This window comes from Thalassophryne amazonica, chromosome 1, assembly GCF_902500255.1.
Source record: "Thalassophryne amazonica chromosome 1, fThaAma1.1, whole genome shotgun sequence".
NCBI classification, from domain to species: Eukaryota; Metazoa; Chordata; class Actinopteri; order Batrachoidiformes; family Batrachoididae; genus Thalassophryne; species Thalassophryne amazonica.
This window is the reverse complement of record NC_047103.1, coordinates 5746647-5774607: the sequence shown is the minus strand read 5'-3', so window position 1 is coordinate 5774607 and position 27961 is coordinate 5746647. Positions and strand designations below refer to the sequence as shown.

Below are 27961 nucleotides of genomic sequence, written 5' to 3'. Positions count from 1 at the left end.
CCCACCCACAGAGGGATCCACACTTGATCTCAGACAGAAAATTAAAAAACAAATAAAATAGTGAGGCGGCAGTGGGCGGGGCTTAGGCCAGGTAGCTGTATGTGTCTTTCTCGCAGTCCACGCGCTCCAGATATTCCTTCTCTATCAAGATGTCGATGCATTTCTGGCCACAAAAGGGAGACAGACAAGATAAAGACCGGTTAGGTTTGGAAGGTTAAAGAAAGAGCCAGAGGGTGGGCGGTTTGATTCCTGGTCCTGCTAAGGAGTCCCTGAGCGAGGCTGTTAAATGCTGCTTCCATTTGAGCACCTGAATAAGTGAATGTTGCTTATTTTCTTTTTCCTAGGAGGAGGCGTGGTCTGTTGCATGTGAACAACGAAATCCATTATAAATTTTACATTAAAAAAAAAAAAATTTTAACTAGTTTTTGGTGCGTTAATAAAAATAAATCAAAACTAAACTTGTCTGTAAATTTTTGTAATTTTCCAGCTTGTACAGCTTTTTCTTTTTAAATTATGATAAAAAAAAAATGTTTTTTTTTCTTCATTGTCTTGCTCAAAGGGCCACAGCAGTACTCAGGGATGGAACCATCAACCCTCCCACATTGGTAACGGTCGTTTGCACGAGTGTGAGGTTTTGCTAAGTGGACGCACGCGCGGCACCTTGATGACGGGGACTCTGGGCTTGAACCTGGACGAGAGCTGGTTCAGGACTTCGGCCAGGAGCTGCTGGTGCTTCAGAACTTTCCTCATCTTCATGATCCTCACGATGGCCGCCTGCACCAATCACAGCACAGTGTGAACATTTGACACACACTGTCCAGCAGGTGGCACTGTGACTCAAACAGCAGTTTTCAACAACTATTCTGAATAAATTTGCCAAAGTGTCAGATTTAAGCTAGCCATGTGTTAGCTTCGTGAACTGTTCCGGATATCTGTACTCAAGTCAAACTAAAAAACTAAATCTGTTTTTGAAAACCAAACAGAAATAATCGGAAAATAAATTCAATTGGTCGTTCATGTTTCTCTGTGATGTCATAAAGACAGGTGCGTTGCTATGGGAACCGTCACCTGGATGAGGAGCTTTCGATCCTCCTCTATGTTCTTGTGTGTCGTCTCTTGCTCCTGTTTCTGCTCTGTCTTCATTGGGACGTTGATGTTCACCCGCAGCTTCTTACTGCCACAAACAAATAAACGAGCGTCAACAGCCGAGCACTTCCTGTTTACGGACAAACTGAGCAATGAGTCGAGCCTCACTTCTTGTATCCGAGGAAGAGTTTGATGACTGTGTCGGGTTTGAAGTCCACCTCGTCCACATTGGCATTCTCATCCTCCAAAACCTCAAACAAACACATTTGTCAAACAGTTCATTTTGTTTTCCTGCTCGAGTTCATGGTGAAACTTGTAAACCGGTTTATGATTCAGAATTTTAAAGGAGACCTGCATTGAAAAAAATGCAGTCAGATTTTTTGAACAAAAAATGACTTACATTTACACGAGATCCTTCTGAATGTAGTAAAGTAAATCTGCAAGCCCAGATCTGTCATTCAACGGAGAAATCTTCATTTGAAAATGACAAATTTACAGCTAACATTTAGCCCTCCGCAAATTGTCCCTCTCATCATGGACGCTGCCGAGGCGTCACGGACAAGACCCTCTCCCAGCATGCATTGCGCCAATTGTAATTTGTGGATTTACGTCAGTTTGCATCTGCACCTTTTTCTTGTCTTATACGGAAGGATCTACTTTTTTTAAACTTCATATTGTCTTGCGGCACGTTTGGTGAGTACACATTTCTTTTATTTGTGCTTGAAAATTATTTTGGGGGACTTTTTCATACGCCCGTGTGAGTGGTGTCGCAATGAAAATCTACTGTCTATCGCCTCCGGTACCATCGCGGGATATGGAGGCGAGACCCGCAAAGAATCCTAGTCATTAAAAATATATAAACCTCTCTCAGCGTCCATGGAGCTCTGGGGCTGCGATTGCCGAGACGTGCGGTGCTGTGGATTTTGCCACAAGAAGTCTGTCCTTGCAGCAACAGGTGTACCGGCAGCTTTGCATTAAAACAGCGAGCGTAGCGGAGGCAGAGAGCAGGAGAGGAAGAACGGCGCTCGCTGCCGATGTCGTTGCTGATCTGAGCGCACAGATCTGTATCTCACATTCGATGCAGCTTACTTTTGGATGTTGAAACCAGGACGTGTATAAGTAACATTACTAACAGATAAAATCAAGTTCAATGCGGGATCGGACTGAAGGCGGGAGCGCATCGTCTTGTCCCTGACGTCATGGAAATGATACGGCTGTACAAACTGTTTTCACAGAGGGCTAAATTTTAGCTGCAAATTTGTCATTTTTAAACAAAGATTTCTCCGCTGAATTACACATTTGGGCTTACAGATTTACTTTACTGCATTCACAAGGGTCTTATAAATACATATCAGCTATTTCTTTCTGAAATCTGACCACATTTATTTCAATGCAGGTCTACTTTAAAGGTTTTGTGTGAAAACATTTCAGAGGCTTTGCAAAAGTGTCATCTCGAACGAGGAAAATTTTCATGTATCAATTTTTAAAAAGTGCAATTTTAAAGGCAGTTTTCCCAGTTTGATCTGGATTAAATCTAAATGACTCATTTCTCAGCGTTTCATAAACTGTTTCACTCACCAGCAGTTTGGACTTCAACAAAATCTGCAGAACCTGAACCAGGATGTCCTGAAAAGCAAGGTGGTTTTCAGATGAAAGTCTCAAACACGTTTGTGAGGATAAACTGGATTTTATGTTGAGTCAAGCAATAAATGAGCAAAACATTATAAGCATTTTCCTTGTGTGTGTGTGTGTGTGTGGGGGGGGGGGGGCATATTATTTAAATAGTTGATAAAATTTGCAGTCCTGTCAAACGAAACATTTGTGTGTCAATTTTAAAAAATGACACCTCTGACCTGGTGTCTCATTCTTCTAATACACATGAATCTATTAACAATAATTCATGTTTTTACATTGTTTTTCCTCATCCAGTTAAATTTCTTTATTGGCCAGATCTCTTTCGCAAAAGAGATTTTCATCTCAGTGAGAGTTACCTGTAAAATGATTGATTGATAGACAGCTAGATATAGATATATAGATATATATACACACACACACAGTAGTGTTCAGAATAATAGTAGTGCTATGTGACTAAAAAGATTAATCCAGGTTTTGAGTATATTTCTTATTGTTACCTGGGAAACAAGGTACTAGTAGATTCAGTAGATTCTCACAAATCCAACAAGACCAAGCATTCATGATATGCACACTCTTAAGGCTATGAAATTGGGCTATTAGTAAAAAAAAAAGTAGAAAAGGGGGTGTTCACAATAATAGTAGCATCTGCTGTTGACGCTACAAACTCAAAACTATTATGTTCAAACTGCTTTTTTAGCAATCCTGTGAATCACTAAACTAGTATTTAGTTGTATAACCACAGTTTTTCATGATTTCTTCACATCTTCGAGGCATTAATTTTGTTGATTTGGAACCAAGATTTTGCTCCTTTTACTAGTGTGCTTGGGGTCACTGTCTTGTTGAAACACCCATTTCAAGGGCATGTCCTCTTCAGCATAAGGCAACATGACCTCTTCAAGTATTTTGACATATCCAAACTGATCCATGATACCTGGTATGTAATATATAGGCCCAACACCATAGTAGGAGAAACATGCCCATATCATGATGCTTGCACCACCATGCTTCACTGTCTTCACTGTGAACTGTGGCTTGAATTCAGAGTTTGGGGGTTGTCTCACAAACTGTCTGTGGCCCTTGGACCCAAAAAGAACAATTTTACTCTCATCAGTCCACAAAATATTCCTCCATTTCTCTTTAGGCCAGTTGATGTGTTCTTTGGCAAATTGTAACCTCTTCTGCACATGTCTTTTATTTAACAGAGGGACTTTGCGGGGGATTCTTGCAAATAAATTAGCTTCACACAGGCGTCTTCTATCTGTCACAGCACTTACAGGTAACTCCAGACTGTCTTTGATCATCCTGGAGCTGATCAATGGGTGAGACTTTGCCATTCTGGTTATTCTTCTATCCATTTTGATGGTTGTTTTCCATTTTCTTCCACACGTCTCTGGTTTTTTTGTCCATTTTAAAGCACTGGAGATCATTGTAGATGATCAGCCTATAATTTTTTTGCACCTGCATATACGTTTTCCCCTCTCCAATCAACTTTTTAATCAAACTATGCTGTTCTTCTGAACAATGTCTTGAACGTCCCATTTTCCTCTGGCTTTCAAAGAGAAAAGCATGTTCAACAGGTGCTGGCTTCATCCTTAAATAGGGGACATCTGATTCACACCTGTTTGTTCCACAAAATTGACGAACTCACTGACTGAATGCCACACTACTATTATTGTGAACACCCCCTTTTCTACTTTTTTTGTTTTGTTTTGTTTTTTTACTAATAGCCCAATTTCATAGCCTTAAGAGTGTGCATATCATGAATGCTTGGTCTTGTTGGATTTGTGAGAATCTACTGAATCTATTGGTACCTTGTTTCCCATGTGACAATAAGAAATATACTCAAAACCTGGATTAATCTTTTAGTCACATAGCACTACTATTACTCTGAACACTACTGTATAGATACACAGAACATAACTGAACAACTGTAATTCTTCGTATTTGTCTGCAGCCAAACATTTAAATTGTTTATAGCAGTAACACCAGCGGACAGATAGGGGGCGCTGTGTCAACTCACAGGTTTGATCTGCGTGCTGTCGGTGAGCTGTTGGACGGTGTAACTGTCCTCTGTGTTGTACTGCAGCAGGATCGCCATCTGGAAGGTGGAGGCCTGCAGCGTGTACCTGGAACAAACAAAAAACAAAGCAAGCTTCAAAAAACAGACAGAACAGGAACTACTAAGTCCCTTCGGCTGCTCCCTTGTTTGCACTTGGGGTCGCCACAGCAAATCCAAGGTGGATCTGCATGTTGAACTGGCACAAGTTTTACGCCGGATGCCCTTCCTGACGCAACTCCACATTACATGGAGAAATGTGGCAGGGGTGGGATTTGAACCCGGAACCTTCTGAACTGAAACCAAGCGCATTAACCACTTGGCCACTCAGCAATATTACAAAGCTGAAGAACAAAAAAAAAATTATTTAAAAAGCTAAAACATTAAAAAAATTAAATAAAATCAGGGAAAACAAAAAAAATGAGCATCAAAAACAGCTTCACATACATGAAATGACCCCCCCCCCCCAAAAAAAAAAACAATCATTTGACACTTTACTTATTAAAAACAAATAAAAAAAAATAAAAAAAAACAGAAGAACCTATGATGAAAATTTATTATAATATTGTCTTTAATCAATTTTTTTTGGTCAGCGGGAATGCCACAGCCCCCTAGTGGCCACTCGTGGTACTCCAACAGGAAGTGTGTGTGTGTGGTACCTGTTTTTGAAGCAGTTGGTGACCAGCTCTCCTTTAGACAGGTGGTAGAGCCACGTCAGCTTCCTGCCGCTGTGCCTGCTGGCGTAGAATGCCGTGAAGCGCTGATAGCTTCGCTCCAGCTGCATGCAGGAAACACCGTTACAACGCCAAAAACATAAACATAAAAAAAAACCAAAAAAAAACTAACGGGCTCGACAGCGAGCGGCGGGTTTACCTCAGACGGCAGGGCGAAGGTGCAGGACTGCTGGAAAGGCCACGAGCCGGAACTCAGAACCTGGATGCTGAAGTCCACTGCATGCACACACAAGGTTAAAGGTTATAGGGGCACTGACACAGGAAGTGGCGATCCAACGGGGAACCACCAGGCAGCTGTCTCACCTTCTATGGTGCCCTTGAGCAAAATCCTGAACCTCTAAGTTAATGTGCACACTGGACCTTTCTAGTGATGTAACTTTTTTCTTTTAACAGGTGTTTTGAAACAGCGTGAACACCTCGTCCAATCAGGATCTGACAAACTACCATCTCGTGGCGAGCTCCTGCCGGCAGAGTGACGGTGGCGTGCTGACTTACAGTCCAGAGGCTCGGAGTTGGTCAGGTGTTTCTTGAACTGCTCATTCAGGTCTTTGCTGACTCCGATGTCCTGGAACATCCTCTGCAGTTTGGACGTGTACTCAAAACCGCACGCTTGCTGCGAGAGAAGAACACAACGACATTTGATTAGTTCTGACTGTTTGTTGACGGCTGACAGTAGCGTCGGCGTGTCCGGACCTTGAGTTTGGAGATCATGCTCGCCTCGGCGTCGTCGCTGGCGCTGTTCTGGTGAACCAGACGCTTGGCTAACATCTTAGCGTAAAACTTCTGGAAAACGTCTTTGTCCTCGATGTACTTAAAGACGACCATCTGCAGAGGAAACAGACCTTTATTTTAGCCTTCCACAGTGTTAGCAAGCACACCGCTAAGATCGCAATGAGCGACTGAATGTTGCATTTTAAATAAACTGTGTGCACTGATGGGGCGACGCACGTGCACGTCAGAGTTCCTTACCACTTGGTTCAGAGTGTCCTCCAGTTCGGCCTCTTCAGGGTTTTTGGAACTAATTGAAAAACAAACAGGAAGTCAGATTTCTCTCCTTTGGGGACAAATCAGAGAAAACTTCAGCTGGTTTGAGCAGATTTGTGTGTTACGATTTATTTAAGATGGGGGGGGGGGGGGGCAGCAGACAGTGAAGGAGCAAAGATCACATACTGACGATCTTTATTAAAGATGAAACAAAAATGAGATCAAACTTTGGACTTGACGCTGAAAATGATTTTTTTTTTTAACCTTCAAACTGAGCGAGAGCGGCTGCGGCGCGTTCTTTATGGCGTTCTAATGTTTGACATTTTGCCATTAAATGCTGTACCTCTTCTTGAGTAAAGAGTCGCAGTATCTAGCAAGCAGCTCCGGTGACTTGCTGGACGACTGAGCCATTCTGGTGACGGCGTTGTTGTTGATGAAGCGCCCGCACGCCTGTCAGAACCAGAACCAGAGTTACAGCCTGAACATTTTGTCTCGCTGCCGGCACATCTGACCTCCAGCGAATTAACAGACCTTGTCGAGTGCCGCCACGAAGCCAGCGTCATTGTTGAAGGCGGACATGACCAGAGCGTTGTACTTCTTATGGACGTCCAGAGTGGTCTGCACGTAGACTTTGGGATCCTGCAGCAAACACAAATGCTCAGCTTCATCGTGACTGGAACTTTAGCAAGTGTTCCGACATAATGTCTGGAGGTCAGCAATGGTCGTGTGGTACAAACAAACACAAAACAAATACCGTGGATAATTTGAGCAGTAATCAAGGATAACAGACAAATTAACATTTTAATTCACAGTCTGCATCTGAACATTTCTTCACCGCCGACTCGGAAATCAAACGTACATTCAGCGCTGCTTCTCCGCACTTCTCAATGGCGGCCAGACCCTGGTTGTGGATGTGAGTCTCGAGGAGTTTCTTCAGCTCACCCAGACCATCTGTGATCCGGGACACCAGGTTGTACATCCGACCCAGATCTGAAAGAACAGCGGCGCCCCCCGCAGTGTTATATTTTTACAAAGGAGGATGAAGACGCAGTAACGGAACACAAACCATTTCTTTACAACACATGAGGAACTGATTCAATTTAAACAGTGCAGCTACAAGTTGTTTTTGTTGTACTGCATTTTCCTCAAGTAGTGTTTTTTGTTTGTTTTTCAACTTAAACTCATACTGTGAATAAATAAAATCACATTCACTATTATTATTTTTCTTTCAGCTGCTCCCATTAGGTGGCGCCAGAGCAGATCAGTCGTTTCCATCTCACCCTGTCCTCTGTGTCTTCCTCTGTCTGTCCCACCTGCATGTCCTCCCTCAGCACATCCATAAACCTCTTTGTCCTCCCCCTCCTCCTGCCTGGTGGCTCCATCCTCAGCATCAGCTCTGCACATCACCCTTGTTCTTAAAATTAGGAACCAAACACACTTCATCTCCACTCCTCAGGCATCTGCTCACTTTCCAAGTTTTTATTAAACAATCTGGGTCCAGTTTCATAAAGCAGTCTAATCTTTTACTCTACTAAACTCAGTCATCTTATCCATCTCATCTCTGTTTCACATTGATAGCTAAATTTGTAGATTAAGCCATCTTACATTAGTTGATTTTCACTGGCATAGCGGTCTTGCGAGTGCCATTGTTGACTTCCGGGTTGGTTGTTGTCCTGAACTATGTAGCCTTTGTTTCATTAACATTTACAGACACATACAAACAGCAGAATGACGTGCTAAGCTCTTCTTCAGTTCTTCTATACTTCCGTCTTTTTGTGCACACAACACTGCTCAGCATAACAGTGACACCCGGTGACTAATGTGAGAACTGTCAGAAACTCATGACAGTCATCTGCTGCAACTACAGCCAGAAGCAGAGGAAGCTCCTCCTTTTAGAGTAATACAAGCGACGTAGGAGAGCTCTTGAGTGTTCCATCAAGCAGTGGCACATGATAGCCACCATTTTTGAGGTAAAACATTGAAGTTTTGTCGACTAAAATAAGATTAGCTTCCTCTGTACCTGGCTAAAAACTTTAATCAGGTAACACGAAACTATAGCGGACTAAGTGCTTTGTGCGATGACTAACTAACATCAAAAGATTAATCGACTAAGCAAGTTTATTCAACTATTTAGTTTATTCTCTTTTTGCCTTAGACTGCATCTCCTTGTACTCCTGTCTAGTTTCATCCCTCTGAATATCCCAATTCTTTTTCACCAACCTCTCTCATTATTTGCTGGACATCTTCGTTCCACCACAAAGTCTCCTTGTCTTCCTTCCACTGTCCAGATGTCATACCCAGTACTGTCCTAGCTGTCTCTCTTACCACATCTGCAGGACTTTTCCAGTTGTCCAAAATTGCTTCCCCTCCAACCAGTGCTTCTCTCACCTGCTCGCTAAATTTCACACGTCTTCCTCCTTCAGCTTCCACCATCTGATCCTTTGTTGAGCTCTCACTCTCTTCTTCTTCTTTACCTCTAAAGTCATCCTACAAACAACCATCCTATGCTGTCTAACTACACTCTCTCCTGCCACCACCTTACAGTCTCTGATTGCTTTTAGCTTGTATCCCCTATAAAGAATGTAGTCCACCTGTGTGCACCTTCCTCCACTCTTATGAGGTCTATTAGAAAAGTATCCGACCTTATTATTTTTTTCAAAAACCATATGGATTTGAATCACGTGTGACTGCGTCAGACAAGCTTGAACCCTCGTGCACATTCGTGAGTTTTTCCACGCCTGTCGGTTGCGTCATTCGCCTGTGAGCAGGCTTTGAGTGAGGAGTGGTCCAGCCCCTCGGCGGATTTTCATTGTCACGAAATGGCGGAATGATTTGGGCTTTTTTTCCCATCAGAATTTTTTCAGAAACTGTTAGAGACTGGCAGCTGGAAACCATTAGAACAATTTATCTGGCTTTCGGTTAAAATTTTACGGGTTTCACAGAGAATAAGGACTGTTACTACAGCTTTAAGGACACTCGGTGCGCCGTGCTCCGTGCCGCCATCGAGAGCCACAAACCACCGGATCATTTCTAACGGATGGCTCTGTGGAGCCGGACCGTCGTGTGCAATTTCTCTGGTTATCACAAGAGCTGGACATCAACCATTTTCTGGCAGATTTCACTTTTAACAAGAGATTTTGTCATGGAAAGCCGAGCGGAGGCTTCACGCGTCACGATGGATTCGCTACTGGAGCAAAAACCACCTCCGTTTTGGTCTCACAGGACGGCTTTGAGATGGCATTCAGACAGCTGTCGGTGGTTTTTCCAACGAGTGATTATCCGAGAAATTGTGGATGTGCCTGGACATGTCCTGTGAGGCTTCATCACAGCGTTGCTGTGCGCCATGCGGCACCGCCATGACGCGCGCAATTCCTCCGCATGTCTGCCTCAATGTGCCGAAAAAGTGCTGATGTCCACGTCTTTTCACAATTCCTGTGCTAGTCAGACGACGTCCCAGATAAAACAGAGTCCAGTTTGGAAATGAACGGCACATTCCACTGTTACAGGAGTTTTTGTCATGGAAAGAGGAGCGGAGGCTTCGCGTGTTGCGGCAGTGCCGCATGGTGCACAGCAACGCCGTGATGAAGCCTCACGGGACATGTTCTGGCATGTCCAGGCACATCCACAATTTCTCGGATAATCACTCGAAGGAAAAACCACCGACAGCTGTCTGAACGCCATCTCAAAGCCGTCCTGTGAGACCAAAACGGAGGTGATTTTGTCTCGCTCCAGCAGCGAATCCATCATGACGCGCGAAGCCTCCGCTCGGCTTTCCATGACAAAATCTCTTGTTAAAAGTGAAATCTGCCAGGAAATGGTTGATGTCCAGCTCTTGTGATAACCAGAGAAATGGCACACGATGGTCACGGATCCAGACAGCTATCCGTTTAGAAATGAAATGGTCGTTCAGCCTGTCGATGGCGGCTTCGGAGCGCAGCGTGCCCCACAGCCGCTGGGGGCCGTCCTTAAAGTGACTAACACTCCTTATTCTCTACCAAGCCCGTAACATTTTCACCGATAGCCAGATAAATGTTTCTAATGGTTTCCAGCTGCCAGTCTCTAACAGTTTCTGAAAAAATTGATGGAAAAAAAGCCCAAATCATTCCGCCATTTCCTGGCAATGAAAATCCGCCAAGGGGGCTGGACCACTCCTCGCTCAAAGCCTGCTCACAGGCGAATGACGCAACCGACAGGCGTGGAAAAACTCACGCATGCGCACGAGGGTTCAAGCTTGTCTGACGCAATCACACGTGATTCAAATCCATATGGTTTTTGAAAAAAATAATATGGTCAGATACTTTTCTAATAGACCTCGTATGTCACCCTGTGCTCCTCCCTTTTCTTAAAGTAGGTATTCACCACAGCCATTTCCATCCTTTTTGCAAAATCAACTACCATCTGTCCTTCCCCATTGCTATCCTTGATACCATATCTAGCCATTACTTCCTCATCACCTCTGTTCCTTCACCAACATGCTCATTGAGGTCCGCCCCATCACCACTCTTTGATGTTTGAGTTCACTCTCCACCACCTCATGTTACTCACTCCAGACATTTTCTTTCTCCTGAATCTCACAGCCTACCTGTGCAGCATATGCACTGATGATATTCATCATCTCCCCTTCAATTTCCAACTTCATACTCATCACCCTGTCAGACACTCGCTTAACCTTCAACACACTTAACATACTCTTCCTTTTAAAATGACCCCAACACCATTTCTCTTCCTGTCCTCACCATGGTACAACAACTTGAACCCACTGCCGATGCTCCTGCTCTTACTTCCCTTCCACTTGGTCTCTTGCATACACAATATGTCTACCTTGCTCCTCTCCATCATGTCACCCAGCTCTCTCCCTTTACCAGTCAGACTGCCAATATTCAAAGTTCCAACTCTCACTTCCACCCTTATAGTTTTCCTCTTCTCACGCTGTCTGTGGACACATTCTCCTCTTCTTCACCCAGCAGTAGCCCAATTTCTGCCGGCACCCTGTTGGGAAATGGCACCGCTGGTGGTTGTTAACCCGGACCTCAACCGATCCAGTATGTTAATTGGATTTGTACTCTACATGTTTATTTTGGCACTTTTTACACCAAATGCCCTTCCTGACGCAACCCTCATTTTTTTTCTGGGCTTGGGACGGCACTCAGAGTGTACTGGCTGCACACCCCATGTAGCTGAGATTTGACATATTTTAAGCTTATTATTACTATTAACAACAACTGGCAATATCAGACTTTGATATGCCCATGATGCACTGTTTCTTTCTCTTTTTGCTCTGTATGCACCACTCTGCATTTAATCATTAGTGATCGATCTCTGCTCCCCTCCACAGCATGTCTTTTTCCTGGTTCTCTCCCTCAGCCCCAACCAGTCCCAGCAGAAGACTGCCCCTCCCTGAGCCTGGTTCTGCTGGAGGTTTCTTCCTGTTAAAAGGGAGTTTTTCCTTCCCACTGTAGCCAAGTGCTTGCTCACAGGGGGTCGTTTTGACCGTTGGGGTTTTACATAATTATTGTATGGCCTTGCCTTACAATATAAAGCACCTTGGGGCAACTGTTTGTTGTGATTTGGCGCTATATTAAAAAAAAAAAAAAAATTGATTGATTGATTGATTGACTTTCCCAGAAATCAAAGCACTAAACAAAATAAATCAATAATAAATGCATGAATTCCAATTATAAAAAAATACACTAAAACAATGCACAAAAACTTAAAAGATGTGATAATATAGAAAAAAAAGGTTTTTCCTCTTCAGGAGGCTTTTTTGTGCAAATGAAAAACAAACCAAAACCTGTTCAGAAATCTGTTCCATCCTGAAAACACAAATCAGGAGGCACACAGAGGATCAGAAGCACAAACATGAAAAATGGTTTAATCGTTACAGCTCGGTCACTTGATGGGCCGGATCCTGAATACAACAAAACAAACTTACCATCAGGTTTGATTTATGAATTTCTGAATTAAATCAGGTTTAATTTCATTCATATTTGGGGTTTAATCCTTTATTTGAAGCCGCTCCTGAAATTAAATGCCGTTTGTTTACCTTCGTTCTTGTCAGCATCCAAGAGATTCTGAAACTCCGTGTGGAAGATCTCCAAGTGCTTCTCGATGAGGACCTGCTCACACTTCCTGGCCAGTTCGTCCTGGGTGGACTCGTGGAGGTAAACCTGGACACGTCGCTGCTCCTCCAGCAGACGAGCCTCAGCCTGCAGGCAAGGAAGGTGGAAGACTTCAAACAGGACACCCCGGAAACATTCATGAACAAGTTACACTCGCTCTCCAGAAAAGGACAGGCGTACAGGCGGAGCACGATGCTAACTGCCCCAAAAGTCCACAGGGTGAGGAAGCCCAGTACACTATTATGAATATAAATGTTTGGAATAACTGGATGAAGTGTTCACAAGTTACAGCGCTGAAACAAAAAAACCCGTGACTGATGCATGGACACGTAGACAGCGTTTAAGTCGATGTCCCGTGTCCTGGCATGGACAGAGGGGAAATAGAAAATCACATTAACAAATCCAAAATTTTTCTGACATCACCCACTGCTTTATGGCTGCCCTTACTTCACCCAAGCTCAGATGTGCAGATCAGAGTTAAAAATATGCCAACTGTCAGGCACCTCTATCAAAGCCACAACTTCTGGATCAAAATCCATGTTCCGGGTCAAATTCAAAAGAAATCCCTCATTTTATATTTGTTCACCAGATTTCATCAATAACCTCTCGACTTTTTGAGTTAAATGCTGCTGTGTGCCAAACATTCTTTTGGATCTGTTCCAGAATATATTCCCAATCACCTCCAAAATGGAGTCCTTTATTTTCCAGAACATTATCCGTCTGCTCAGCAAATTGCACTGAAATTCATTCATTACTTTTTGAGTTATCCTGCAAATACCGGTTAAAACATGACTTCCTCGATGGCGGTAATTACAAACCGGTGTCACAGACTGAATGGTTCCCCCCACACCCTAAAAATTGTTCCGCCCTGCCTTCACTGCACACGCGTCATTTGTGACCTCAGCAGCTCATCTGAGACTGACTCTCTACACCCAAAGAGATCAAAGGGATTAATGTGATTATTAACCATCAGATGACAAAGTAAAACCTCTTAAATCATTCTAAAGTCAGGTTAAGCAGAAAATGAGGCGATAATCAGTGAACTGTTGGTGACACTCAGAAATGATGCTGCTGAGCTCTGAAGTGATGCATGCGCAGTGAAGGCAGGATGGACTGATTTTTTTTTTGGGGGGGGGGGGGGGGGGGGGGAACTGTTCATTTGGCGACACCGGCCTTGACCACAGTAATGTTTATAGCACAGTAACGGCCTTGACCACTTAACGTCTGGGGACAAAAATGAGGAAAGCATCATTTTAGACCTGAAATATTAAAACTAAACGCTGAACAGAGTTCATTCTTTGTTGCTGTGATCTTAAAGAGAAGATCAGCATGTGGAGACAGCTTCAGAGTGATGAAGAGCAGAGTGTCTTCACCAGCGTGACATGTTTTTTTTTTTTAAGAGGCCTACCTTCTTCATGTACTCTGTGACGGGGTTCTGCTGGAGGAACTCTGTGCTCTCACGTGTGTAGAAACGTTCCGTGTCAGTCAGGAATTGACACTCGAAATATTCTTTGTACACGGACAGCGTGGGACCTTTGGCAAAGGCATCCTCCTCGTTCAGACCCAGCTCCACTGCAAAAAAATAGATGAATGAATAAATAAATAAAAAAGCAGAACAACTTTTTTAATCCACTTTAATATCACAAGATGTCAGCACACATCTCATGTTTCAATCTTGGGTTAACAAAGCTCCCGTGTTCAGGTTTGTTCTGGAACATCCGGGTCACTCCTCTGGTGGAGTACCAAGAACAACATGCAAAAGAGAGCGCTCATAACGAGAGCGCTCATTTTGACACTTTACAGAGTCTCCCAGCCAAATGCTTCACCAAAATTATTAGAAGCCTCATTTAACAGCTCAACAGAGTCTACTGACACCTGCAGGTCAAACAGGGCTCCCACATTTTAAGAAACAGTCATATTTTAATGGAAGTGTTGACACATGCTCCCCCAGCCTCCCTTGTTCTGTTTTCTGTTACAGAAGTAGACACCACACCCATGTTTGGATGGAGCTGCAGCTCAAACAGAAGAGAAAAAAACAAAAAAACAAAACAGAATCAGGCATCAGAAAGACAACAAATAACAGTCTAATTTGTCTGCATTAAGCAACAAGAAAAACAGAAGAAATAATAAGGTAGGGATGAGACGATCTCCCGATCGAGGCCTGCATGCACATTCCATCGATGCGTGTTTATCGTCGTGCGCAGTGTGCAGAGGATTCCCCACAAAGATCGCTTTTTTCATTGTCTCGCTGGGGTATTTCCAAGGAATTCCTTGTAATGACGTAGGCAGGAAGTTCCCCTTTGACCTTGTTTTTGTCCGGTTCAATTCTGCTGTTTCTTTCATGTACTTTGTTCATGCTGAAAATTTTGCTCAACTTTACCAAGCGTAAAAACCACGATCGCCTTTACAGCACTCATTCAAAGGTAAGTAGCCCTAAAATATAATATTTTGGCAACATAATGATGAAGTTTCATGACAATCCAATACTGAGAACGCGAAAATGGCCGTGCGTAATTGATCGATAGGAACAAATATACAGATTTTTTTTTAGACTAAAATTACCATGACTTCCTTATTTCTTAACCAATCTTGGTGTCAATTTCTTTGTTTTTTCATGCTCTATCAACTGCACCTGTAAAAAGAACAATTTATAGACTCTTTGTTTTTATGTCTCGTCCCTAACTAAGGTGATCGCCGGCCACTAGCCACTAGAGATAGATACATTCCATCAACTACAGACCTGCAAGTGCCCCCGCTCCCCGTTATTGTAATTCAAGCTAAAGTAACACTGTTGGTACTCATCTGTTTACATGCCATTGCAGTACAATAAAGTACATTTTTGTTCTACCCCCAACAGGAAAGCAAAAATATTGAGCAAAGCTCTAGCTGTCACAGCCTGGCTAATGACGTACCGTAAGACTGGACCACGCCGCTGATCAGCCTGGTATTGATGGTTTCACCGTTTCTCTCTCTCTCAATCAGCTTCAGCACAGCATTTGTAACCTGAGACAGAGATCGTCAGCCTGTATTTAAAAAATAATCTGAATGATGTCTGAATAAAATACAGAAATCTGAAATGAACACAATGAATCTAAACTAAGTTACAAAACACCGACCACTCTTAACTTTACATTTGACGGATCACTGTTAGATGTTTCTACAGGAACAAAGTATTCGCACCTGTTTGTTGAGGGGTCGGAATAAACACTCCCTCCAGGTCACCAGCGCCAGCTGAGAGCAAACAACAAAATACAAATATTAAAAGGTGAAAACACTATTATACTACACACTATTACTTTGATCCAATTTTAGGTCTATTGACACTCTGTTTATGTTCCTCTCCGTTCTTGGTTTGAGGAATCATCAGGATCTTTTCGGTTTCTGTGACATCACTCATCTGTGCATGTATTCGGCTCACTGAGTAGATCTCGTAGATGCCCTTGCGTCCCTCGTCACACTCCCGTCGGACCCAATGGCGGTTGAGGTAGGCGCAGATCCCGTTGAGGACCTTACTAGAGAAACGATAGTCCTCCCACTGCTGGGTGTAAAACTTCAGCACACACTCATCCATAAGGTCCTCACCATCCTGGAGCAAGACAACCTGTTAGCACACGCCGTTCTGCGTTTACGACAGGCAAGCTTTAAGGTTTATGGTTTAGGAAATAATAAAACAAGCAATTAAGCAAAGTAATATGAAACCAACGAGAGGTCATCTACAGGGTGTGGACTCACCTTGAGAAGGCTGGTCAAATAGTTCTTCAGGAACTCTTTGAGTCGCTTGTAGAGCTCCAGACCTACAAACTGAGCTCCTCCTGGTGTGTTGGACTTTTTTGATGGCTTTGCTGGAACTGCAGAGCCCCTGCCCTGGTTGGACTGATGGACACTGGTACAGTAGTTATATACATGTCTGACAGAACGGTTAAGGAACAGAGACATCACGGACTAAAGCCTGGCTCATCGTTCACACAGACACCTGGACCTTTGGACAGCGAGGAAGTTCATCACCAACACGGGACAGCGCTCTGTTACTGATTATAGACAGTCATTTCTGAAACAAGCTGTAAAGTTGCTGGTTTGAGGAAAACCTGCTGTGATCAATAACGTTTAATTAAACAGGAAGGCAACCTGCTTTTCCAAAGAAATATCTGCGCTTATTCTATTTCTGGGAAACAAGAGACGTGAACTGATCGACTTGTAGAAGAGATGAAAGAGTTATGTTATTTTTCAAAACTTTATCAATCATTTTAATTGCTTTCACAATTATTTTCTCAACTAGCATGTTGATACTCATCAATGTGTGACGTAAAACTGCATTTTGACATCAACAAACATGTTACAATGAAAAAAATATTACGTTTACAGCTACACCTGGTTTGGTAGGTCATACTGCATTCAAATGTTGCCCCAAATGTTTCCCATGTGGGGAGTAAGAAAATGTTGGTTAAAACTTCAATCATCATCATCTTTCAATCGTGTCCATCTCACCCTGTCTTCTGTATCTTCCTGTCTCACCAATCACCTACATGTCCTCCCTCAGCACATCCATAAATCTCCTCTTTGTCCTGCTGGCTGGTGGCTTCATCCTCAGCATCCTTCTCCCTATATACCCTGGGCCCCTACTCTGCACATGTTCAAACCATCTCAATCTAGTCTCTTTGACTTTGTCTCCAAACCGACCCACCAGAGCTACCTCTGATATGTTCATTCTTAATCCTGTCCATCCTCGTCACTCCCAAAGAAAATCTCAACATATTCAGCTCTGCCTCCTGTCTTTTTGTTAGTGTCACTGTCTCTAAGCCATCCAACATAGCTGGTCTCACTACTACTGTCTGTCTTTCTCCTTCACTCTTGCTGATATTCTTCGCTCACAAATCACTCCTGCCAACTTTCTCCACCCTGCCTGCACTCTCTTCTTCACCTCTCTACCACACTCTCCATTAATTTGGACAGTTGACCCCAAATATTTAAACTCATCTACTTTCATCACTTCTACTTGTAACTGCACTATTCCACTGGGCTCCCTCCCATTCACATACGTACTCAGTCTTGTTCCTACTGACTTTCATTCTCCTGCTCCGAGTGTATTTCCACCTCTCCACTCAACCTGTTCCATACTCTCACTACAGATCACAATGTCATCTACAAACATCATAGTCCATGGAGACTCCTGTCTAATCTCAGTCAACCTGTCCACCACTGCAAACAAGAAAGGACTTGGAGCTGATCCTTGGTGTAATCCCACCTTGAATGAGTCTGTCATTCCTGCTGCGCATCTCACCGCTTACACACTATCCTTATACATGTCCTGCACTATTCTCACATACTTCACTGCCACTCCATACTTCCTCATACAATATCACAAGTCTTCTCTTGGCACCCTATCATAAGCTTTCTCTAAATTCACAACCACACAATGTAACACCTTCTGACCTTCTCTATACTTCATCAGTATTCTCAGAGTAAACATTGCATCTGTAGTGCTCTTTCTCTGTATGAAACATTGCTGCTCACAGATCTTTTCTAAGCGTAGTTTCTACTACTCTTTCCCATATCTTCATGTTGTAGTACCTCTGTAGTTACTGCAGCTCTGCACATCAGCCTTGCTCTTAAAAACAGGAACCAACACACTGTCTCCACTCTTGAGGCATCCTCTCACTTTCCAAGATTTTATTAAACAGTCTGGTTAGAAACTCCACTGCCATCTTTCCAAGACATTTCCATGCCTCCACCGGAATGTCATCTGGACCAACTGCCTTTCCACTCTTCATCCTTACTTATCCCTTGTATTTCTGCATTTCAGGCTTCTCAATATAAACATTTCTAAAACTATCTTCCTTAGACTAAAAGAAAGTAAATCTATACAACTTGATATAAATTAATTAAAAATATAAATATATAATATATAAATATAAATATGTCCCCGCCTGACTAGAAAATCACTAAGGGCCCTTGGGCAAGGTCTTTAATCCCCTATTGCTCCTGGTGTGTAGTGAGCGCCTTGTATGGCAGCACCCTGACATCGGGGTAAATGTGAGGCATTATTGTAAAGCGCTTTGAGCGTCTGATGCAGATGGAAAAGCACTATATAAATGCAGTCCATTTACCATAAAAGCCAAGATGATGGGTTGCATAAGTAATCAGCCCCTTTGATATAATACCTGTAAATAATCAATTTGCCAGTTTTCTTCAGACAAGTCAGTGGGATGGATACATGAACATTTTCAAGTCACTGACTACGTCCCAGTTATACAGCTTCATGATGAAGTGGTACAGATGAAGGTTTTCTTTCATCAAAACATTAAATCTCAGCTTGCATCTCAGATGTACCTTCTGGCAAATTGTAGCTGAACTTTCAGGTCTTTTTAATAAAATCCTCCTGTTGTGTGGGCCGCTGAAGAGGAGGTACTGCTGGCCCACCACCACAAGATGGCGCCCTGCTTGAAGTGCGGGCTTCAAGCAGGAGAGGGCGTTGGCTTTGCTGGAGGTGACAGCTGTCATCAATCAACACAAGCTGTCACCCATCACCACCACTACAAAGACCGGACTGCAACTCCACCTCCTCGCCGAGAAATCAACTACCATTCAGGTAATTTCTCTGCTGACTGACACTGTGTGTGTTTAACCTGAACTTCTATTTGCAGCCATTTTCCTGGAGTGTTTCCTTATCTGGAGGACTGGCGTTTGGTGTGACAGCGACGGCTTCGCCTCACACCCCAACTCAGATAAGTGGTTGACCAGGAGCTGCACGAGTGTGTGTGATTGGAGGTGGAGGTTTTCCCTCCTTTACTTAATACAGACTGTGGGATTACTGAGTGTGCGAACTCACACTCATCTGGACTGTCTCTGTTCTCTGCCAGCAGTACCGGGTCTGACTGCTGAAGACAGCGGCCACCTGGGGCGCAGGGCTTGGCGGCTCCGGTGTTCTTCAGCTCTGTTGGTGTTGGAAGCTGTGTGGGGATCCAGCTCTTCTTCTCCAGGCGTCTTCTATCGTCGAGCCTGCCCACACGTCACCTGGTGTATGATTGACAGTCCACCATATTGTTATTGTCTGTCCGTTGTTGTGCGATTCACAACATTAAATTGTTACTTTTTGGCTTATCCATTGTCCGTTCATTAACGCCCCCTGTTGTGGGTCCGTGTCACGACACTTTCACAACACCTCCTCTGTACCACTTCATCATGAAGCTGTATAACTGGGATATAAAATACAAAACATGCAAATTTCTCCAATCACAGCAACAGAAGCCTGTAACTTCTTCTGGGCTGTCTGGGTGTCTTGGTGGCTTTGCTCACTCTTGTTCTTGCACAGTCACTCAGTTTCTGAGAACCATTTACTCCACAAAGATTTACCATAGAGTGTCATACTGTTTGTATTTCTTCATAACTGATAAACGATAAATGGACTGCATTTATACAGACTGTTTCCATATGCATCAGACGATCAAAGCGCTTTACACATCAATGCCTCACACTCACCCTGATGTCAAGCTGCTGCCATGCAAGGCGCCCACTACACACCGGGAGCAACTAAGGGATTAAGGAGCTGATGTAAATAAAGTTCAAGACATATTCAGTGACTTGGAAATGTTTACGTATTCATCCGCTGACCTGTCTGAAGAAAACTAGCAATTAAACTGATTATTTACAGGTATTATACCAAAGGGGCTGATTACTTATGCAACCCATCATCTTGGCTTTTATATTTTTTATTAATTTATATCAAGTTGCATAGATTTACTTTCAGCTTGAGTCTAAGGAAGATAATTTTAGAAATTTTTATATTGAGAAGCCTGATTTACTTTTTGTATTTGAAATGCTATAAACAAATTAAAATGCGTGAATTACCAAGGGGCTGAATACTTTTGCAACCCACTGTACTCTCTCCACATCATCCAGCCTTTTCTCACTCATTTTCTTCATTCATCAAATATTCCCTCCACCTTCCTTTTGTGGCTAGAAGACTGAAAATGCACCCATTTTATGGTACAAAAAGACTATGTAGGATGACAACATCAAAGTACAAATATTTTGTTGACATTTGTCACTTTTTTGGAGAAAAATAAGGAATTCTTGGAGAGAACTGTGAAATTCTGTGGGCATTCTTTAGTCTGTCCTGCTTTATTAAAAGTCAAACAGGTCTTTTTTAATTAAATAAAGACAAAATTTAACAATTTTCCAGTATTTAATTCAATTCAGCCCAATTAAAATTATTAATTAAAAATGCTTTGACACTTAGATTTAAAGTAGCTAAATGGTACTTTAAAGTCCAGTCTTCTCCTTGTGTACAACCATTTAGGAAGTCATGAAAAAAAAACATGCAGCTGAACACAGATTAAAATGTGATCAGCAGCTGTTTTTGTTTAACTATTCAACAATTTATTCATGGATAAATTACAAAACAAAAATAAATAAATGAATAAATAAAATTGTGTGACTTCTCACACTTGACCAGCAGTCAGCCAGTCTGGGACAATAAATAAATAAAATCCTGCACTGAAAGGTGCTTGACAGAATCTAGTTCAGACAGGGTTTTAATTACCGTTGTTCTTTCTGCAGTGTTCTGATAGGATTACAGTTAGAAGTCAGACTTCTGAGAATTTCACACCTCGGGGGAATTAGGACAAACATCTACAGAAGAGGAAGCAGATTGTTCCTCCTAGGAAATTTTCTCTGCTCATTATGCTGAAATCATTTACACTATCAAATCTACCAACAATTTACACAAACTAAAATAAGTTTCTAGCAGGATCTCAAGGTGACAAATGATAGCCAACAACTTTACTTTAAATACTACAACCCCTGGCAAAAATTATGGAATCACCGGCCTCGGAGGATGTTCATTCAGTTGTTTAATTTTGTAGAAAAAAAAGCAGATCACAGACATGACACAAAACTAAAGTCATTTCAAATGGCAACTTTCTGGCTTTAAGAAACACTATAAGAAATCAAGAAAAAAAGATTGTGGCAGTCAGTCTTGTTACTTTTTTAGACCAAGCAGTGGAAAAAAATATGGAATCACTCAATTCTGAGGAAAAAATTATGGAATCACCCTGTAAATTTTCATCCCCAAAACTAACACCTGCATCAAATCAGATCTGCTCGTTAGTCTGCATCTAAAAGGAGTGAACACACCTTGGAGAGCTGTTGCACCAAGTGGACTGACATGAATCATGGCTCCAACACGAGAGATGTCAATTGAAACAAAGGAGAGGATTATCAAACTCTTAAAAGAGAGTAAATCATCACGAAATGTTGCAAAAGATGTTGGTTGTTCACAGTCAGCTGTGTCTAAACTCTGGACTAAATACAAACAACATGGGAAGGTTGTTAAAGGCAAACATACTGGTAGACCAAGGAAGACATCAAAGCATCAAGACAGAAAACTTAAAGCAATATGTCTCAAAAATCGAAAAATGTACAACAAAACAAATGAGGAACGAATGGGAGGAAACTGGAGTCAACGTCTGTGACCGAACTGTAAGAAACCGCCTAAAGGAAATGGGATTTACATACAGAAAAGCTAAACGAAAGGCATCATTAACACCTAAACAGAAAAAAACAAGGTTACAATGGGCTAAGGAAAAGCAATTGTGGACTGTGGATGAAAGTCATATTCAGTGATGAATCTCAAATCTGCATTGGGCAAGGTGATGATGCTGGAACTTTTGCTTGGTGCCTTTCCAATGAGATTTATAAAGATGACTGCCTGAAGAGAACATGTAAATTTCCACAGTCATTGATGATATGGGGCTGCATGTCAGGTAAAGGCACTGGGGAGATGGCTGTCATTACATCATCAATAAATGCACAAGTTTACGTTGATATTTTGGACAACTGAAAGGATGCTTGGGGATGATGAAATCATTTTTCAAGATGATAATGCATCTTGCCATAGAGCAAAAACTGCAAAAACATTCCTTGCAAAAAGACACATAGGGTCAATGTCATGGCATAGGGTCAATGTCAATGAGCAGATCTGATTTGATGCAGGTGTTAATTTGGGGGATGAAAATTTACAGGGTGATTCCATAATTTTTTCCTCAGAATTGAGTGATTCCATATTTTTTCCTCTGCTTGGTCTAAAAAAGTAACCGTTACTGACTGCCACAATCTTTTTTTCTTGATTTCTTATAGTGTTTCTTAAAGCCAGAAAGTTGCCATTTGAAATGACTTTAGTTTTGTGTCATGTCTGTGATCTGCTTTTTTTCTACAAAATTAAACAACTGAATGAACATCCTCTGAGGCCGGTGATTCCATAATTTTTGCCAGGGGTTGTAGTCTTAAAATATCTGTCATGTGAAATAAATTGTGTCAAATACAGTTTGAATACATCAGGAATTAAAAGTGAGGTATTAAAGTCCTTTTCCTGTTTTTAAGACTAAACCAGCACCTCTGGACACAGTATTACAAAATGGTTTGGGTTTTAGAGTAAGAAAATAAATAAAGCAGTGCCAGGAAATACTGTGGTCAAAAAAGCTTTTGTTGGAAATTTTTATGTTTTTGTTTTTAAAAAAATCCTCACTAAATAAATAAATCAAGCTCATTTACACAATTTCTTTTTTTTAAATATGCTCTAATTATGAAGTGAGAAGTTTCTACGTGATCTAAATTGAGATAAATACAAAATTCTGAATAAGAGACTGTATACCTGTAGCAACAGCAGCATTTAGTATGCAGGTGTACAAGGTCAGAGGTCACCATCAGATTTAAACAGCAAGAGAATAATGTTCCTCTGTTTCCATTTTTCCAGATCTGGCTTTAGGATCATTTTCCTGCTGGAAAACACACTTCCCAAGTCTCGGGTTGCTTGCAGATGGTATCAGGTTTCCTTCAAAAGTTCATGATGCATTCTGTTGCACTCACTCCAGGGTGCACAGCAGAGAAGCTTCCCCACGACGTGGCACTGCCACCACAATGCACCACAGCACAGCATGTGCAGGGTCTGGTTTATGGAGCTTTTTGTGTTTGTGTTTCACTAGACCACAGAACATTTTTCCAGCTGACCTCAGGGTCTACAATTTGTCTTCTTCAAAGCTGCTTATCCTGTACCGCTACCTTAAAGATGTGACCATTGTTTAAGCACCCAATCAGACTCCTGCACATGCAGATTCAAAGCGGTCATGGGTGTTGTGATGGTCTCCCCTGAGTTGTGATTATCAATCACCTTTTCAAAGTGTTGCCTAGAGTAGTTTGTTGTTACATTGTAGGTTTCTGGAACAGTAATTAATCACAAAATGGAGCATTGACAAAGTGCAGTGATGACACAAATAAGGTGCCTTTTTCAATTTTTAATTTTTTTTTTCCCAATTGAAAATTGAAATTGAGTGCAAATGGGTCACTGGCTAGAAAATGGTTATTTTATTTTTATATAGTATGGCATCAAGTGGGACAAAAGCGGGTCACTCTGACACGACGAATTGCGCGGCAGTGCAGGAATCAAATTCATACAAGTATCAAGGTGGCTTTAGAATCTAAATCATAAAGTGCATCACAATTTTTCAAAAAGCTGCAAGAGGTTTCAGTGAGAAGTATCACTTTGATGACAGAAATGGCAACAGAGTGGTCACTCCTCTCTACCAACGATCTGAAACTGCTGAACATCGGTCTACCTCATTCCACGTCTTTGGACAAAGGACTTTGTCAGATCCCTCACAGAGAGTCAGGACTGTCCCCTACATATCCACGGCTCTCAGAGTCAGCACTGGTTCCCCTCAAGGCTGCTTGCTGAGCCCACTGCTCTTCACCAGCTACACCTGTGACTGCACCCCGTCCACACCAGCAACACCGTCATTAAGTATGCGGATGACACTACGGTGGTAGGCTGTATCACTGGAGGAGATGAGTACACCTACCAGGATGAGGTGGAACAGCTGACTGCATGGTGTAGAGAAAATAACCTGCTCCTGAACACATCCAAAACCAAGGAGCTCATCACAGACTTCAGGAGAAACAAAACAGACATTCAGCCCATTATCATTGAGGGGACCTGCGTGGAGAGGATCAGGGACTTCTGTTTCCTGGGAGTCCACATAGAGGAGAAACTGACCTGGGACAGGAACACCACACACTTGGTAAAGAAGATACAGCAGACATTGCTTGTGTCTTTTCACCACTCTGCTGTGGAGAGGTTTGACAGCTGCATGGGGGAAAACAGGAAAGCGCCTCAGAGGCTTACCAAAATGGCAGAGAAGATCACTGGGTGCCCTTTACCCACACTGGGGGGCCTTCATGGCTCTTACTGTCTCAGGAGAGCCAACACCATCCTAAAGGACTCATCCCACCCTGGACACACTGTCTGAGCTGCTGCCATCAGGCAGACGGTACAAGACCTTTAAAGCAAGTACAAATAGACTGAAAAACAGTTTCTACCCAACTGCTGTTAGAGATTTGAATGCCACTGGAATCAAATAGCCAGGCCACATGACACACTTGAAATGAGTGCAGTATTTGTTTATGTGCAATATCCACTGCCACTGAGATATTCCATAGTTTTGTAAATACTTTTCTCTCTTTTGCTACTATGTTCTTAACCCCCCCCCCCTTTTTTTTTTTTCCATTTGCACTCTAGACATGCCCCTTTCATTTGGTTAAATTTTAGGTGGATTTTTCTTTTCTTGTCCTGACCTTTCAAGTCTGCGTGTGGTTCACTCAGGTTTATATTTGCACTGAAAGGCTGCACCTTACCTTTCGTTGCACACATTACATTGACAAAGAATCTGTATCTGTAATCACATGGAGAAAGATGGCTTCAGAACAAGAACTTGCACCTTACAGTGTGTCTGGAAAAAAGACACACACAAAGTGCAGACAAACATGAAGACAGTGTTGACAGTTTGGAAGCTCACGCATTCACACGCCAACATAAATGTGCTGCCATGCAAATCACTCAACTGCACACCAGGAGCAACCTGAGGATGATGAACCTTGCTCAGGGACACCTTAGCGAGTTATCTGTCTGAGAGAGACTCAAACCCTGGATCCTCTGGCCACATACCTGGGTGCTGTAACCTGCAGGCCCCCTTTACTTTGAAATTAAAATCCTTTTTAAAATGATGACATGAAGGAACTCAAGGGTTTGTTTTCTTGATGCTATAACAATAAAGACATTAAAAAGCCCAAGCAGACTGTACTTTTGACAGGTACTCTATTCAGTACCACACCACACAGTCAAACACACCAGGCCTCAACCTGCACACAGCAGTCAGGATACGTGTAGAGTTCCATGTAGCGTGACTTGGCCATGCTTTGTCGTGTGTACACCTGCTGGATACCAGCCCGCAGGTCATCCCATATCTGGTCCAGCCCTATCTGTTTCAGTCCGTGGGGGTTCTGGGTCCTGTTTGACGACATGGTCGCACCGCTGTTCTCTCGTTTCCTCGTTCCTGCTCCGCTGAGCGATCGTTCTCGTCCCCCGCAGCTGATTTCTGCCTCGACTCTCTCTGCTCTCAGACTGTGCAGTCCATCTGGCTGTGGATCCAATGCTCTGGGAAGCTGGCCTGTCGGATGTCAGATGGGACCCACTCTGCCCGCCTGGGTGGCACTGTCTGCCACTCCACCTAAAAGCTTCAACGCCGTTCACCAGGAGACCTGGAGGAGAGTAACAGGAGAAACGGTTTCAGACAAACTGTTACTCCTGTTTTCTACGACCCTAAATCAGTTCACAAGTTCTAAAACCTGATTCTTGGTGTTGTCCCATTTATGCTTTATTTTTGCTGGGGCAGCAAATCCACTCAACGTTTTCAGACAATATACGTGTTGAAGCTATACTGATAAGTCATGGTAGAAAGATTGATTTTTTTTTTCCCCTGACAAACCAGTCAGTCATCATTCAGCACTGTGAAAAATCACATTTTGGGGGGGAGAACAAACGAATAAAAATTGGGAGGGCATATGTTGTTTAAATTGCAGATCAAATACAAAATCATCCAGAGAGAAATCACAGACTCAAATCACTGCTGCTTTAGTTTTAGATCAACAAAGGGGCTCCTTTAACACTGCAAGGGAGGATGGGTGATTCTCAGCACTTTTTCCAAATCCCAGAACCTCGACAGACTGCCTCAGAAAGCCTCAGATTTCTGTCTGGTAGTGTGAACACCAGCTCAACCCAGAGCTTTGACGTCACTCAGCTGATGAGGGATTATTCAGCTTCACCTCCTCCCAGTTAATGTCCAACCACAGCTCCCAGAACATGAGGGCAGACAGCATCACAATGTAAAAAAAAACAAACAAAAAAAAAAAACTCACTCAAAAGGATGAAGAGCAAATTTCACCAAATATAACTGGACAACTAGCTGCTCACCTAGCCCAGGTCCGTGTTATTCACTCATTACTTTATTTAAAATGTAAGAAAATAATAATATTCCTACAGCCACACATTATGCACCAATAAATGTATTATAAAATTATGCAGGAGTAAGTCTCTCTATGAGGCTGTTTCATGACATGCTGCAGCTAGTAGGGGGTCTGGGAGAAATTTGACATGCAGTTTGGTGCAATTAATAAGATAAATGACAGCTATTTCTCAGTCCCATTTTCTTGCTCATTTTAGCCATAAAAAACATTTTCCCATACTGGCAAGATGGCAGAACTATAATATACAATTTATCATATGGATTAGAATACGGTTATTACTCCATAAAAATTACATATTTGCATTGGACTGTTACTGTTCTCTCTTTATCTAAACATCTGACCTCAACAATTTGTGCTTTTATAACTGATAGTGTCTTAATATGAACAAAAATAAAAACTGATACAAGTGAAGCTGCACCTACTGTTCATTAAGTCACCAATATCACTTTCAGTTCTCAGGAACACCGATTTGGGTTTAAATTTGATTCTTATTCGCTTTTATAAATGGGAAACAATAAGGATTTTTCCATCCATTGATGACGTCCACATTTCTGGGATACTGACAACTTATGTGTCAAGCAAAACGACGCGCAAACGTTTTTCACATTAATATTTGGCTTTTACAGCATGGTAAATGTTTATCATAGTTTCCTCCAATTGGATATTTCACACCCATGAAACAGAACCATAAAATGCAGATTTAGCAGGCTAGAGTTTACTTTTTTTTTTTTTTTTAAAGATATTTAGATGTACCTTAGTATACACTAGTAGAGTTCTACTTTAGAATTGGAATATATTATAGAAGACATACCTTACTGAATTTTCATGGAGACAATTTGAAGTAAATACTTCCCAAAGACAGACTTTGAAACTTGATATAAAAATCAAAGACTTCCATCCATCCATTTTCTTCCGCTTTATCCGGAGTCGGGTCGCGGGGGCAGCAGTTCAAGCAAAGCCGCCCAGACCTCCCGATCCACACACACCTCCTCCAG

General features: G+C 42.3%; 1 protein-coding gene across 1 annotated transcript; it reads right to left on the bottom strand.

Moving 5' to 3' along the window:
• Positions 1–26201, bottom strand: LOC117526819 (cullin-1). Its single transcript, XM_034188925.1, has 21 exons — positions 25825–26201; positions 16347–16521; positions 16033–16200; positions 15795–15845; positions 15527–15617; positions 14023–14186; positions 12539–12701; positions 7355–7485; positions 7027–7134; positions 6839–6945; positions 6481–6529; positions 6205–6336; positions 6007–6124; positions 5651–5727; positions 5437–5555; positions 4742–4847; positions 2665–2712; positions 1255–1337; positions 1069–1174; positions 661–774; positions 1–163 (listed from the first exon to the last, which is right to left on the bottom strand). Exons 1-21 carry the CDS (start codon positions 25962–25964, stop codon positions 83–85), a joined length of 2331 nt encoding a protein of 776 aa, XP_034044816.1. The 5' UTR covers positions 25965–26201; the 3' UTR covers positions 1–82.
• Between the last annotated feature and the right edge of the window lie 1760 nt (positions 26202–27961).

Excerpts from the sequence above, each read along its gene's own strand:
- LOC117526819 (XM_034188925.1), bottom strand. The coding sequence starts at position 25,964 with ATGTCGTCAAACAGGACCCAGAACCCCCACGGACTGAAACAGATAGGG. Across the intron at positions 7,486-12,538 it reads GGATGCTGACAAGAACGAAG|ATCTGGGTCGGATGTACAAC; the intron begins GTAAACAAACGG and ends CTGTTCTTTCAG. Across the intron at positions 164-660 it reads CCAGAGTCCCCGTCATCAAG|AAATGCATCGACATCTTGAT; the intron begins GTGCCGCGCGTG and ends TTTTGTGGCCAG.